This window comes from Trichosurus vulpecula, chromosome 1 (genome assembly GCF_011100635.1).
Source record: "Trichosurus vulpecula isolate mTriVul1 chromosome 1, mTriVul1.pri, whole genome shotgun sequence".
Taxonomy (NCBI): domain Eukaryota; kingdom Metazoa; phylum Chordata; class Mammalia; order Diprotodontia; family Phalangeridae; genus Trichosurus; species Trichosurus vulpecula.
The window spans coordinates 28,599,721-28,615,549 of record NC_050573.1 but is presented as its reverse complement, the minus strand read 5'-3'; the positions used below and the strand labels follow the sequence as shown (position 1 = coordinate 28,615,549).

Below are 15,829 nucleotides of genomic sequence, written 5' to 3'. Positions count from 1 at the left end.
ATCACAGTATACATAAGTCATGGTGCCATTTACCTAAATATTCTGTAAATTAGCCATAGTTTCAGATAATTCATTTCCACATTATTCCTACACTAAATTTAAAGGTTTCCTTTTCTTTAGGATTTTAATATGCAAATTTTCCTCCTATAAATTCTCCATTTTGTTCATTTTGTTCATTGCTCTTGTCTTTAAATCCCTCTCATGCCTGAAAATGTGTTCTCAGGTCTTGTGAAACTGATTCATGAAGCAGATGGTTCAAGCTATTTTTTTAAATGGGCTTGAAATGAAATTCTTTCTTGCCAAAATGTAATGCTATCCAAAGCCTGCTTCGAAACTCATGGCTGGACAATAGGTCATACTGCCCTACCACCACCACAAAAACACGCTTGTGTACACGCACGCGCACACAACACACACACACACACACACACACACACACACACACAGTCCCTAAAAACTGATCCTTTCTGTTCTTCCAGGTGACTTCTGGTCATTTAATATAGTCATTACCAGCATGGTTACCTTATGTTTCTATTTTACATTGACACTTATCAGAGCTAAAGACATTTTCAATACTTCTCCAACGTAATAGTTTTTATAATAGTTTAACAGGAGGGATGCTAGGCTACCACTGTTTTAAGGATGTCAGGAGAAAAATGCTAGCTAGAAGGGCTTTGAATTATCATAATCTAGTGATTGACAACTGCCCACAAATTGGCTGGAAAAGTTCAGAATGGCTCCTACATTGGTATTTTTCTTAAATTGAGTGGGATGGCTGTACTACCTGTACAGCCATCTTTAAAATCTACTGATTATCAAAGAGTACTTCTTCAAGCACCCTTACATGATGGTAAGCTGGTGTTGATATGAACTAAAGACAGGTACTACAAATGGGCAATGAACAGAGGCCAAGATTCACCAAGAAGGTACGAGGGGTCTGAATCACATTTGGGAAAATGCTTGAAGCATTCAATGATCCCAAGCTGCTTCCTAACACAGAAACCTCTGTAACACCAATACTCCCTTTGGCATGCTATGTGGTCTTGAATCATGGAACACCACTATCTTTGAAGAATCCAAACTTTGGAAGACTCAAAGGGTAATGACAAGTAGAAGCAAGCTGTGCACATTACCAACAATGAGTAGCATTCAAAAAGTAGCATAAAAAAATCCTCAGGGAAATGGGTGATTGAAAAAGGCAATCAGCCAGTTAGAGCAACTAGCATTTCATTCCTTTGACAAGCATTTATTAAGCACCAATGAACCAACAGGTATTTATCAAACCAGATCAGGTCATATGATATTTGTGAAGCCCTTATTTGTAAAGGACAGTGCCTGGCACATAGTAGGAACCAAATAAATGCTTCTTCCCTTCCCTTTTCCATTCATCAGGCACTATGGATACAAAGACAGAAAAGAAACAATCCATGTGTTCAAAGCCTTACATTTTATTGGGGAAGAGAACACATACAGAAAAATAGAGAAAATAGATGAATGTGATTTTGCAAAGAGAGACACACCAGACAAGGCTTCCTGCTGCAGAGACCATTGAGTTACATCTTGAAAGAAGCTAAGCATTCTAAGAATTAGAAGATTAGGAAAGTCAGGAAAGGGAATGTCTCTTTTTTATCTTGGCTAGTATACAAGAGTGAGCAAAAGAAAGGGATGGGAGAGTGGAACCAGGGCTAAAAAGGAACTGAAATGTCAAACAGAGGAGTCTGCATCTCACTAGAGAGTAACAAAACACAACCAACCAAGAAGCGTTTCTTAAACACCTAATATGTGCCAAGTACTAACTTCTTGCTTTCAGTTAGTTGGAGATAACAGTAAAACAACTAATATGAGAAGCAGCCCAAAAAAAGGCAAAAAGAGGAAGAAGATGAGGCTGAAGCATATACTCAGCAGCTGCCCCTGTCCTGTGGCCAATCCAGATGTTTCTGTTACATCTCCCTTGGGGTGCACAGAGTCAAGTGGTGGTTCAGTGGATAGAGCACCAGGCCTGAAGTTAAGAACATCTGAGTTCATATCTAGCCTCAGGCACTTACTTAGCTCTGGGGCAAGTCACTTTACCTCAATTTTCTATAAAAATAAGATTAATAACAGCACTTACCTGCAGGATTGTTATGAGGACCACATGACATAATAAAGTGCTCAGTAAAATGCTTGGCGCAAGTAGACGTTTAGTAAATGCTTATTTCCTTCCCTCCTCCTCCCTTCCTCACTTCCTTCCTCCCTCCCTTCTTCCTTCCCCCCTCTCTCCCTTCCTTTTTTCTTTCCTTCCTTACCTCCCTTCCTTTTTTTCTTCTTCTTTCCTTTTCTTCTTCCTTCCTTCTTTCCCTCCCTTCCTTTTGTTCCTTCCTTCCTCCCTCTCTCCTTCCTTCCTTCCTGTGGTTACTTTGTCTACAAAGCCCTCAGTTTTCTCGTTTATAAAATGAGGGCATGAAGGGCTTGAACTAGAAGGTTTCAAAGGATGTTTTTAAGTTTCAAAATACTCTAATTCTGTGCTGTCTCACCAAGCTGTTAAAATTGAGGTGTAAAAAGTAACTCAGCTCTAAAAATTTGTTTAATTATTATCCAACATTTGCCTACTAAGCATAGGCACTAAATACTGTCCAGAAGGACACTTTGTCTGTGAATTCCAATGTCCCTTAGGGTGGGGAGACCAGTGTCCAGATGACCGTGCACTATTTCACATGGGGGGCATGCAAACAACACTGGTATATTCTCCAGGGGTTCTTTGTCCTTGTCTTTTAAGCTAGCTATTGCACACAGTTCTGAAATCACCACAGGAACTGTTACATGTTAAGGGATGATGAACTGTTTTTAAGGAACGCGAGAACAGGCAATGGAACAAAAATGACAGTGGGCATTTGCCTGGGGAGTTGTAAGACTCCAGCACTGCCTCCCACTGTGCACAAACAAGTGCTAGACCAGGTGCTCACCAAGGTTCCATGACACTCAAGGACAAAAATGGCAAAGCATCAAACAAACAAAAAGTCTTCCATTCAAGTCAATGAAATCACTACAAAACAGTGAGGTAAAAGACAATATAAAAAAGCAAACAAAAAGTCTTACATTCAAGTTGATGAAATGAGAAAATATTAGAAATGATTCCATTAATTCACAAATGAAAAACTACTCTCTCAAAATAAGAAGCTGTTTCAGTTCATTTCTGTAAAAAGTGTGCTGGTTTAACTGCTCGATTTCCCTTTTTCTCGCATCTGTGGATCTCCTGCACTTGAGGAGAACCACTCTATGGCCTTCCTTTTGTTGTTTACCCCGCATATTGCTTTCAATATCAAACATAAGGAAAAAAACAAGTAATCAAAATGATTTCTTCTTTCTGTAGAATACCACTCCATACAGTCTTATCTCTTCTCGAAGCACGGGAAAATGGTGTTGGCACAACTCAGGAGAAAAGCTGTTTGTACTGCTATTTATCAGTCTCACTGAGAGGGAGAAGGAAAGGAAACGTCACCACTCTCTAGGGGTTGCCTTTGCTTAGACTCCTATGGAGAAACCCACAGATGCCCAGGACACCAAATCTGTAACTTCACTGATGTTCTAAGGGAAGAAACTCCCTCTTCCAAGCCAGACCTCTGCAGATGCCACATACGCAGATGTTGCCCACCAAAAGTCAGGGGACAAGATGGACCACAACCACACTAAAATGCAATTGGGAAATATTGACAAACTAAAATACAATGGAATGAAGATAATGTGGTTTTCCAAGTCAGGAAAGGCCCAGCCAGCCAGCCTATGTCAGAGGCAAGTCTCCTGACTCCCAAGTCTCTCTGCTATCTCATCACTAGGCTACACTCCATCAAGACACTGCTAGATTTATATGGATTATATTAAGAAACTTCTTAATCTTTACACAATTTAAAGACTGATACCAGAACCAACATCATTCCTAAAAATATCAATCACTTCCCTTGTTTTTGTAAGTAAACAAGTCACATCATCTACTAAAGAGGTCTAAAGTTTCTACCAATGAACTGTACATTCCCTCTAAAAAAATTCTGCCTCATAAAACAAAGATTTATCTCATATTTTGCCTTGTAAAATGATCCCTTATGATGCTAGAAAATGAAGACCATACAGAAATGAAAACAGAAAAGAATGGATAGTAGATATGAAAATAAAACCTAAAGGGAAGGAAGAAATAAGATGGAAAATAGAAAAGCACAGAAGGAAATGAGATCATAATAAATCATAATAAAATACATTTCTAAAAGAATCACAGAATTTGAGAACTGAGAGGGACCTTGGCAGGCATCTACTTGAACCCACAGAGACAATCTCAACTGTAGTGTGCCTAAGAAGTGTTCACCCAGTCTTTGGGCACTACCTACAAGTAAAAGAAAGAGGTACTGCCTTAAAAACTAACATCTAGCATAACTTTGATCTCGTAGGTCTCAGAATGTAAATTTTTAATTAATTCATTTCTGCCCACATTAAACACTCCTTATGCTATGAGGGCAAGGGTTCAACAGTTACATTTGCAAATAAGAAATCTGGTATGGATCGGAGTTAGGATTTTAATTAAAAATACTAAAGATACTTATAGGCCATAATGAAAGGGAGAAGAGGGAAGGATAGTGGAAGAGGGAGGGAAGGAGAGGGAGAAAGAGTAGGAAAAGGAGAGAGATGGAGAGGGAAATGGAGCAGAGGGGAAGGAAAAGAGAAAAGGGGGAGAAGGGGAGAGAGAAGGAGAAACAGGAGTGTCAGGGAGGGAGAAGGGCAAGAAGAGAGAGGAGAGAAGAAGAAAGTGGGAAAGGATACAGGAAGAAGAAGGAGGGCAGGGAAAGAACAAATTGCATAGAGTGGACAGCAATACACAGTTTAGTCTAGCATAGTTTACTGCCCTCTGGCTGTTATGATAGGAGACGATCTGGAGAAAAAAAGGGAAAGAACGTCAGATCTAAATAACATCTGCTAAATAGATATTATCTAGGTGGCCTTTAAACTAGTGTAGAAGAACTAGGACAGGGGGAGGAGAGGGGAGGGGAGAGGGGAGGACAGGGCTGGGGAGGGGAGGAATTGCCACATCCTGCTGTTTCTCCTTGAATGACATCCCTCCTATAAGCCCCTCTTCTCTTAGGATGTTGCCACCCCTCTGGTGCAGACCTTCTTCACCTCATGCTGTTGCACTGCTTCCTGGTTGTTCTCCACTCCAGGCCTCTATTCAGCTCAAAGTGATCACCTCTTCCACTCAATAACCTCTAGTGGCTCCCTATTACCTCTAGGATCAAATATAAATTCCTCTTATCTAGCTTTTAAAGTCCTTCATGAACTCTCCTCCAGGGACTCCGACTTCCCTGCTATTCCTTGGCAAGACGGTTTATCTCCTCAACTCTGGGCATTTTCCCTGGCTTCCCCTTTTGCTGGAACTCTATCCCTCTCCATCTCTACCTCCAGACTTCTTGGTTACCTTCAGCAAGATAGCTTTTTTGTCTTAGTGCTTTCCTCTTGAGACTGGCCCCCAATTCATCCTGTCTATAAATCTGTCCCTCGATGCTTGCATGAGCCGTCTTTTGTCTTTCTTTGTATCCCCACTGTTGAGGAGAGTGTCTGGCACGCAGTAAGTACTTAATAAGTGTTCACTGAGTCACTGACATTGTGATTAAAGGAATTAAAAATATACATGAACTAAATAAAAACTAAACTAAACATTTTCCATTTATCTATTGATAAATTACAGAAAAAGCAACTAAAGCTAATTGGAACTGTGTGTTAATTTTGTCGTATCAAAATACCAAAAGACCTGTTCATTTTTACCTCTGTGACAGGAGCCAACACACTGAAGTTATTAAAAAATAAGAGAGAAAGTATAATACTAAAAAGATCATTCTAATGATTTATTTTCATTTTTGTTGATAGCACTTCAAAATAATATATTCAAAACCCTCTGGAATGAATTACTCAGGACCTCACTGTTTGATTATGGCCCTACGTTAAGCCGTAATTTAATGCCTATGAGAGGCTGACTCCAATTTTGTACGAATCTTTTATTTTTTCAGTCTGAACTCTGGAAATGATGTCTTTCTATACCAATGCAGAAGAGAACCTTTCTAAAGCTTATAGACTCTGAGAATTACATTGGACATTAAGAAGTTAATGACTGACTCACGGTCACAAAATTAGTATGTCTCCTAGGCCAGACATAAATTGGAACTCCTAACTCCAACACTGGTGTCACTCTGCCTGTCAAAAAGTAAGAGTTCAGAACCTATTAAAATTTTCGGATTTTCTGAATTAATACTGAACCATAACTGTCGCTGTGCAAGCTGAAGTCAATTTGCTTCATTTTGCCTGGCCATTCATTCAAAACCACTTGAAATATGAAATTTGCTTCACAAACAACTAACATACCTTCCAAATATGATCAAAACAAGATAGTCATCAGTGGCCCAAATTAATTTTTTAAATGATACAAAATGATAAAAAAAAAAAAACCAAAACACTTACTGTGTAACTCATGATGTATTACATCGACTAAGTTTGGTTCATCTCCCCACCAGAATATCCACAATTCTTTGCAATCTGGTTTGACATCACGGCGCCACACACACAGTAGATTGGCTTGCAGGCAGCGAATGAAACTTAACAGGATTGGATCGTCCTGGGCGGGGGCCGAAATGATGGGACCACAGTCCCCATGCCCTCCAAAATTGTACCTACGCCATTTGATTCCTGTGAGTTCAGCCTATAAAAGGAAAGAGAAAAAAATTATTTTCCAGTTGCCTTTTTAAAAAATTCTCACTGTAACATGTCACCTTTTACTTAAATGTGACACCAAAAAAGGAATACTAAAGTGGTCATCATATATCCCAAAGCATCACACCACAGGAGAACAGGTTACATACATACATAGATACACACACACACACACAGACACACACGTATATTTTTTTTCAATTTAAGAAAAGAGGGGAAATGTTTTCTTCTATAAACAGATTTCAAAATATCACTTTTAAACCACCAGAGTAAATATCATGATTTCCAAGTAAATCCATTTGTCTAAGTAATCACCATACTTCTGATTCGGTATATAACGCTATTACTATATCCTAAGAAGAGGTAGCCTGAAAATCCCCTTAGTCAGTAAAAACATGATTAACTCACCAAGGGAAGAAATCTAGTAACCAAACTGGCCACAGTACTTAAGAATATAAACTTCTTTAAAAAAAAACAAACTGTAAGGGGGATAGGTCTCAGTGAAATTTTTCCACCTATCTTCCATTCCATAAGAAAAAACAAATTGAAGGACAAGCAACTAACAATTATTCCTCATTAAGGAACAAAAAACTAAAAATCACAATTTTAAGCTGGCCTTAAAAAAAGTATTTTATTTTCCAAGTTCCTTTTTGCTACATTTAACAACAAAACTGATTTTGGTTCAAAAAGTTATTAATAAATTTGGTTAGTATTTTGGATTAGAACTATACAAAGCCAATGTTGAATTTTCAAAAAATGAATGGGGAGAAAAGTGCTCAAGAAAAACGAAAGAACTAGATGAGAAATCCTAGAGGACAAGAGTACCAGGATGTACTTGAAATGTAATTGAAATTATGTGGCAAATGAGATGTTAATGCTTTGAACCTTGAAAGGACCTCACAACCAAAAGAATACTGAATATTAGTGCCAGAAACTAACCATATTCAAGATGTTAAAAATTATACTATAATAACAGGTAGGTCAGTCCTAAGGAAATTTGTTACAGAAAAACCAGAATGAACTATTAGACGATTTTCATCTGTAACACACAGAAGACCCAAGATCAAATCCTGTCTTCTTCACTAACAATAGCTGACATTTATATAGTGCCTACTATATGCCAAGCACTGTCAAAAGGCTTCATAAATTTTATCCCTTTTGATCTTCACAACAACCCTGTAAGGTAGGGACTGTTATTATTATCCCTATTTTACAGCTGAGGAGATTGAGGCAAACAGAGGCTAACTGACTTGCTCAGGGTCATACACCTAGTAAGCCGGTGACTGGATTTGAACTCAGTTCTTCCCAGCAGGGCCCAGTGCTTTATCCACTGTTCTATCCGCCACCTAGCAGCCTAAATTGCTATTTTGCCCTTAGAGAATTTACTTCACCATTCTGTGCCTCAGTGATCTCTGTAATGAGGATCTGACACACAAGCCCAGAAGGGCATGGGGAAATGACAAGTCCAGGAGCATGCTTTCAGGAATGGTGAGATGCCCTGTAACAGAAGTAACTTGGGCCTTCTCCCCAGAGGCTGATACTTAGCCTCATTAAATAGCCCTTGGTCCTTTGCTTCTGTGTTGGTTCTTTAGGTAAAGAGACTGGAGACATTGACCTTATGAGTTTCCATAAGTCAGGAGAGTGAAACCTCTACAAGTAAAGCACTATTAATGTTGCTATTATGATCACCATAATTATTATTGTGCTACATGGTGTTCAGTCACTTCAGTTGCACCCAACTCTTCCTGACTCTATTGGGGGTTCTTTTGGCAAAGATACTAGAGCGGTTTGCCATTTCCTTCTCCAGCTCATTCAACAGATGAGGAAACTGAGGCAATCAGGGTGACTTGCCCCCGGTCACAGAGGTTAGTAAGTGTCTGAGGCCTGGTCTTAATTCTATCCATTGTACCACCTAGCTGAAGTCAAATTCAAATTCCAAAATTCAAATGAATTCAAATTCCATACTAAAAAATATAGGATTAATTTAAAGTAATTAACTCTCTTTTATTTAAAGCCAAATTTATGTAGTCTCTTTAATCTTCAAGTGTGAAATAATACAAAGAAATTACAATTAACTAAATTTAGTAATTTTTTTTGCTGTATTTAAGCAAATTTTGCAAATCTTCCTGAGACACTAGATGAACCTGGTATCTAAACAAAACATTAGACAGAAACATGGGGAAATTCAATATATACATTTAGGTATTCATTCAATTCAACCAGCATTTACTGAACACCAGTAACATGTCAAGGAAGGTGATGGGGATGCAACAGCAAAAAACAATCTCTCCCTGAAGTAGCTCAGACTAGGGTTGGGGAGAGGGAGGACTTGTCCGGAGGTAAATAGGAACAAAACAAATACAAAGTTCTTTCCAGCACAGGAGAAGGAAAAAGCACCAACAAGTGGAGAAGGGAGGGGAATAGAAAGGGCCTCTTAATAACTTCTGAGCTGTGTTTCGAAGGAAGCTAGAGATTTTGTCTATTTTGTAGACTATTTGAAGAGGGAAATACTTGGGTCATATGACAAGGAATCAAGCACCTACTACTGCTAGACACAGACTAAGTTCTGGAGATATTTTTAAAAAAAAGGCAAAAGACAGTCCTTTTGCCCTCCAGGAACTTACAATCAAACACATTTGTACAAAGCAAGCTAGAGATTACATAAATAATAGGTAATAACAGAGGGACAGCACTAGGAGTTGGGAAAGGCTTCCTGTAGAAGGTGGGATTTTAGTTGGGACTCACAAGGAAGCCAGGGAGGTCAGTAGTCAGCAAGTATTTCACATATGTTGGACAGCCAGAGGGAATACCCAGAGCCAAGAGATGGAAGTGGCAACTAGGTGGTAGCAAAGTGGATAGAGCTCTGGGGGCCTGGAGTTAGGAAAGTCTGAGTGCAAATCTGGCCTCAGACACTTACTAGCTGTGTGACCCTGGGCAAATCATTTCTCCCTGTTTGCCTCAGTTTCCTCATCTGTAAAATGAGGTGGAGAAAGAAATGGCAAATCACTCTAACATCTTTGCCAAGAAAACCACACATAGGGTCACACAGGGTAAGACATGACTGAGCAACAAGAGCTGGAGAGTCGTGTTCATGCCAGAAGGTCAGAGTCACTGGGTGGAAACACGTTGGGGACATGAGGTGTAGAAGGCTGGAAAGGTAGGAGGGGGCTACGTTATGAAGGCCTTTGAACACCAAACTAAGAATTTTATACTTAACCCTAGAGGCACAGGGAGCCACTAGAGTTTACTGAGTGAAGGAAGAGGATTTGACAGGGTCAGATTTCTGCCTTAGGAAAATCACTTTGGTGGCTGAATAGAGGGTGGACTGGAAAGGGGAGAGACAAGGCAGGCAGACCCACCAGCAGCTTTTGCGATAGGTGACCTGCACTAGAGTGGTAGCAGTGTCAAAGGAGAGAAGGAGGTGTATACAAGAAATGTTGCAAAGATGAAATCAACAGCCTTGGTAAAAGCTTGGATTTGGGACTGAGAGATAATGAGGAGCCCAGCATGACTCCTAGGCTGTGAGCCTGAGGGACTGGGCAGATGGGGCTGGGGTGGGGAGAGTATGATTTAGGGGGAAAGAACTACATGCCAGGCACTATGCCACGCCCTAGGGAGAGCTCCTCGAGGAGCTCAGTCTTAATGGAGGACACATTATGCAAACAAGCTATATGAAGAATAAATTTAAGGTAATCAAGTAAGGGAGGATACCAGCTGGTGCTGGGAAAAGCTTCTTGAAGGTGAAATTTTAGCTAAGACTTAAAGGTGGTCAGAGAAACCAGAGACAGAATGGAGGAGGGAGAGTATTCCAGGCATGAGGAACAAGCAATGAAAATGCCTGCAGTCAAATGAGTGTCTTGTGAAAGAAGCAGCACCCGGGCGGAACACAAGAAGAGGAGGATGCGGTAGAAGACTGGGTCAGGTCATGAAGGTCTTAAAGGCTAACAGGACCTTACAGAGAAGGTGAGGAGGACCTGAATCAGGGTAGTGCAACATCACATGGGAGAAAAGGAGATCTATGACCTGGCGACAGACTGCATGGGGGAGTGGGGGGAAGGAGGCAAAGTTTACACTTCAGATGCCTGGTGTGACTGGAAGGATGGTGATGTCCTAGTCAGTAACAAGAAAGTCAGGAGGAAGGGAGAGCTTTGGGGGAGAGAGGATGAGGTCAAATTAGGATATGATCAGTTTAAGATATCTATGAGATACGTAGATGTCCACCTGGCTGCTGAAGAAATGAGACTGGAGCTCAAAAGAGAGGTCAGGACTAGATAAACAGGCCTGAGAATCATCTACATAGAAGATGGTAATTGAGTCCGTGGAAGCTGATATAATCACTCACTCACCAAAATGAATAGCATAGAGGGAGAAGAAAAGGGGATCCACAACTAATGATCACGACCTAGATGATGATACAGCAAAAAGAGACTGAGATGGAATGGTCAGACAGGCAGGAAAGAGAATGAAGTGAGAGCAGCGTCACCAAAACCTAGATAAAAGAGAGTGTCAAGAAAGTGATCGAGAGGATCCAAGGCCACAAAGACATCAAGAAGGATGATGCTCGAGAAAAGGCCATTCAATTTGGTGATTTAAAAAATCATAGGTAACTGTGGGGAGAACACAGCCCCCAGGCACACCCTGCAATAAGAGCAACAGATAATTTTATGAAGGATAAGACAGGGATTTGTTGTTTACTTGTCTTAGGATTTGAGAAATTTTAACTTAATCAACTGACAGAGATTCTCTCATTTTGAACTGTCTAGAATAGTATGATTAAACAAGACACAATCCAAGGATAAACAGAAGATATCTTCAGCAACATAAATTTAATTCAGATGTATTTATATCAGTGTTTTAATGTCCTGTCTTTTACAAAGAAGATGCTACTGACTTACAATCACCAAGCCAAAAGCTTTAAAGTACTTTTTCCATTAGTGGCAATTAATTTACATTGACCCATGGATGCTCTCACCCAGTTCCCTTGTGGCCAATAGCATGCATCTCTCAAGAAGAATTCTCAGGGTTAAAGGTACAGTCTGTAGTCATGGAAAAGAGAAAAACTAACTAGCTATTATTATTAATAGCTAGCATTTATATTAGTACTTTAAGGTTTGCAAAGCACTTTAGAAACACTATCATTTTATACTCACAACAAAACTGAGAGACAGCTGCTATTTTTATCACATCCATTCTACAGATGAATAAACTGAGGCAGTTTGAGGTAAAATGGCTTACTCAGTCTCACAGAGCCAGGGGTGTCTGAGAGTAATTTGAACCCAGGACTTCCTGATTTCAGGCCTCCAATGAGGCACCAGTTGCCTCTAAATCTATACAACATACTCTAAGCCAAAACTCCTGGTCCCAGACTTGTTAGTACCTTGCTGTGGCCTGGGTGATCTCTAAGGTACTTTCCTGAGGTAAGCCTTTGATGTTGACCCTCTGACCCAAGGACAATTTCTGTTCACTTCTCTAAATCTGTTTCTCCTCTTTTCAGGCAAAGAGGTTGGAAAAACCTTTCAGGTCTCAACCATATGAAACGGTTCTGATCCTATGAGCCTAATTTTATTGCTTTGGTCTTAGCAGCACAGGATCCTAGCCAACTTTCCAGCAACCAAGTTCCAGCAGGACAGAATATCTGTCACCCTGCTTCATTCTCTTCTGCACAAAAACTCTACCAAGCCCATGCACTTCTCCTGGTACACCTGCCAAACACAGATACAAGACAACACATATTCACATTCTCTGGCAACACATAATGCCAAAATACACATATGCAAACCAAGGTTCCCACTCGCTATCTTGAACACACTCTCTCAGGTGAGCCCTGAAATAAACTGTCTGGTTCTTTGGTGAAGGAGAATATCAGTCTCCTTCCCCTCTGCATTTATTCATTCCCCTCCACATCTTTCACTAGAGGCTCAAAAAGTACTTTGATTTAAAGTGACAGGTTGAAGTCCTAGTACAGAGTCCTAAACACTGCCAGGTTCACCTAGCAAGCCCATGAGAGGCAGACAAAAATCCAGAAGAGTCTCGGGTCCTGTCTCACAAGGTGGGGCTCTGACCCTGGGTAGATGACATTACAACATGGTTGAAAAGATGAAAAAGCTGGCCACTAATAAGCAGATAAAAGGCCAAACTCCTAAACCAGCAGGCAGTTTTCTGCCATATCTAACATTACTCATCTTCTCATAATTTAATTTGTATAACAGTCACCTCTATACAAGTCATATCTTGCCAATTAAACTGTAAACTCCTTCAGAGAAGAAAGTGATCTCTATAAACACAGATATTAACATAGGGCTTAAACATGGAAGGTGTACAATAAGCATGTATTGTTTGCTGAGATAGCCAGCTACGGGCAAATAAATCATGTCAGAAAAAGTCAAATTTATTGCTACAAAGTATATTCCTGTTGTTTACTGTAATCTTAAATAACTACAATTAACAACTCAAAAAGATAAATGTTTTATGTTAGAAAGCAGACAATATTTTAAAGAAGTGATTTATTTTTATAATTTTCCAGTTATATCAGAAAGTAGATGATGATTTGGTTATTGTATTTAACAAAACTAACTTGCGAAAAAAGTTGTGAAGTCACTGGGAAGTAAATGTTATTATGGACTGGGGAGGTTAAAGCGGGAGGAGAGAATTTTCATGTAACCTCTCTGGGGCTCAGGTTCTACTTGAGATGGTTGACTTCAGATTTTCCCTAAAAGCGTTTCCAAAGCTAAGTTGCATAATTCTATTAAACAACTTCTACCACCAATATTTAATTTGTTTGATTTCTGCCAAATGAATAGGAATGTTGAGGTATATACAGAACATATGGGTCAGGAAGAATAACAAAGGCTAAAGACTTATGTACCACTCAGAAGCTTAAAACCTTTATTTCATCAATACTTTATTCTAGAAAAGAATCAATGGCACTGAAAAATACAACAGAAAATGAAATTGATTATATTTATCTATTAAGAAAAGATTCACTATTGATGTGGCAAAGTCATCCTTGAATCAGTTATCTGACTATAGTCAGCCCATTAATTTGTGATATAATTGAAAAAAACTCAAACTTGAAGTATCTGAACAAGTAATTGATAATGAAAAATAAGTAATTGACAGGAAAAATGACAGGCACCAATTTTAGCAATTTATATATTAGTTTAACCAATGTAGATCTGTCACCATAACAAGAAGAACCCAAAAAGTCTGAAAAGCAACTTAGTCAACAAAAACTTGATTTATCTGCCAAGTGGAAAGAGATAAGCAGCCAAAGACAACCAGTTTAGAATAAACTTATTTGCAAAATCTTTCCAAAAGAAGGACAGGATCATAGAACTAGAGCTGGAAAAAACGTTGGTAGTCATCTAGTCCTACCCCTTCATTTTACAAATGAGGACAGTGGGGCCCAGAAAAATAGTATGGTTCCTTTAATGTCATAAAAAGGTGATGATTACAAGAAATATTATTCTATAAAGTTTGAGAAGGTAAGGGGAGTAAAATCAGCTTTTAAAAAGTTTGGCAAGGGAACCAACTAATAAGCCAAGTGAACTCAGAGGCATTTAAGAATGAAAATAGGAAGATAACAAGAAAAATGCAAAAGATCTGCAAAATATTTTATGACACATTTTTCACCTTCAAGAACAAAACAACCACCACACTTGGACTCTAAAACCACAGTCCCAGGTGGTCTTTCAGAGAAGGCAGAAATGGCATTAAAGAGAAAAAAGCTTGGAAAAGCAGCCAAAGTGGACCATGTATACATAAAATGAAATCTGTGCTGAAGCTGCATAATTATGAGAGCATAAAAGAGTGAATTCAAAGATAACTGCAGAAGGAATAAACACCAAAGACATGGTGATAATCTCATGACTTATTAATACTGGAAAAAAAGGCAGCTGAGAATATCATGTGCCTATCTTCCCATCTATACAAAATCTTTACGACATTCATCAGGATATGCATTGAGGGAATGCTCAATGGAGGGTTTGGCAAATGATGTTTTACCATGGGTTATGTTCTTTATTTTCTAGAATTTGATGGAAGATAGAGAATACAAAATCCTCCTAGGCTTCTTATTTGTCAAATATTAAATTTTTTTTTTGATTTGGTAAAATAAAATTCTACCTTAAAAGAATTCTTCCCACAAAATAACTCCCACCTATACATCAAAATCATTCAAGTTTCCCTGAAAGATGTAACAGAAATAGCCTTGTTCAACAACCACTATGACATTAAACATCAGGCAAGGCATAAAACAGGGTGATGTATGCTCACCAAAAGTATTCAAATATCACTGCAATGGAGAAGATTTGTATAAAGTCCAAATTGAAAAGGGATTCCCTGTGGTTGGTGAAGTCTCCCAAGTGTTCCTGTCTGCTGGTCACATGATGCTATTTGCATCAAGTCTTCCAAGCACTGCAGATCCTCCTGGAAGAGATTCATAACCACTCAAGTAAGTCTGGCCTGACCATCCACATAGGAAAAATCAAGTGGATGAAGAATGTCTACTTTCCAAATTTTGACATGTGGTTAGATGGACAACCTACAGAGCTTATCCCTCAGTGTGTGTGTGTGCATGTGTGTATGCATATGCATGTATGTATATATGACATACAGTACAAATGGATGAGTTGGCCCCATAATTAAACAAGAGGGAAGCAAATTAGATGCCTTTGAAAAATTGCCAAGCTCCTTCTGTGACCCCAAATTTCTCCCAGAAACAAAGAGCTATGTTTTAATACCAACATTCTACTAGTGTTCTTACATAGCCAAAGCATGAAGCAGAGCAGTCTCCAAAGAACTGAAAATTAATATCACATAAACAGTGATAAAGAGGTATATGGGCAAGGGGGGTTAATAGGATTTGAGCCAGCTCCAATGGGAAAATTTCAAAAAAAACATGTAAAAACTCTCATTGGGGAAATGTTTGATAAGAAGAGATAATGGGCTGCTCATGCAGCAATGACAGGTAAAGAGCCTGAATGGCCCACTGGTATTCTCATGTTCTCCTCCCCAAATAAACCATATGCCCAATACATAGCCATCATAGCTGAAGCCACAGGACAAAATTTACCCCTTCCCCCCAAAAAAGATAAAGTCCACATAAATT

At 39.2% G+C, this 15,829-nt stretch overlaps 1 protein-coding gene across 3 annotated transcripts in view; it reads right to left on the bottom strand.

Annotated features, from left to right (window-relative positions):
- The window catches only part of MED13L (mediator complex subunit 13L), a 388,748-nt gene that overhangs the window by 317,988 nt on the left and 54,931 nt on the right, over positions 1-15,829 (bottom strand). For all 3 annotated transcript variants that reach the window (XM_036755938.1, XM_036755952.1, XM_036755945.1), the window contains exon 2: positions 6,472-6,709. In XM_036755938.1, the coding sequence (XP_036611833.1) occupies positions 6,472-6,709 (238 nt within the window). The remainder of the gene's footprint in view (positions 1-6,471; positions 6,710-15,829) is intronic.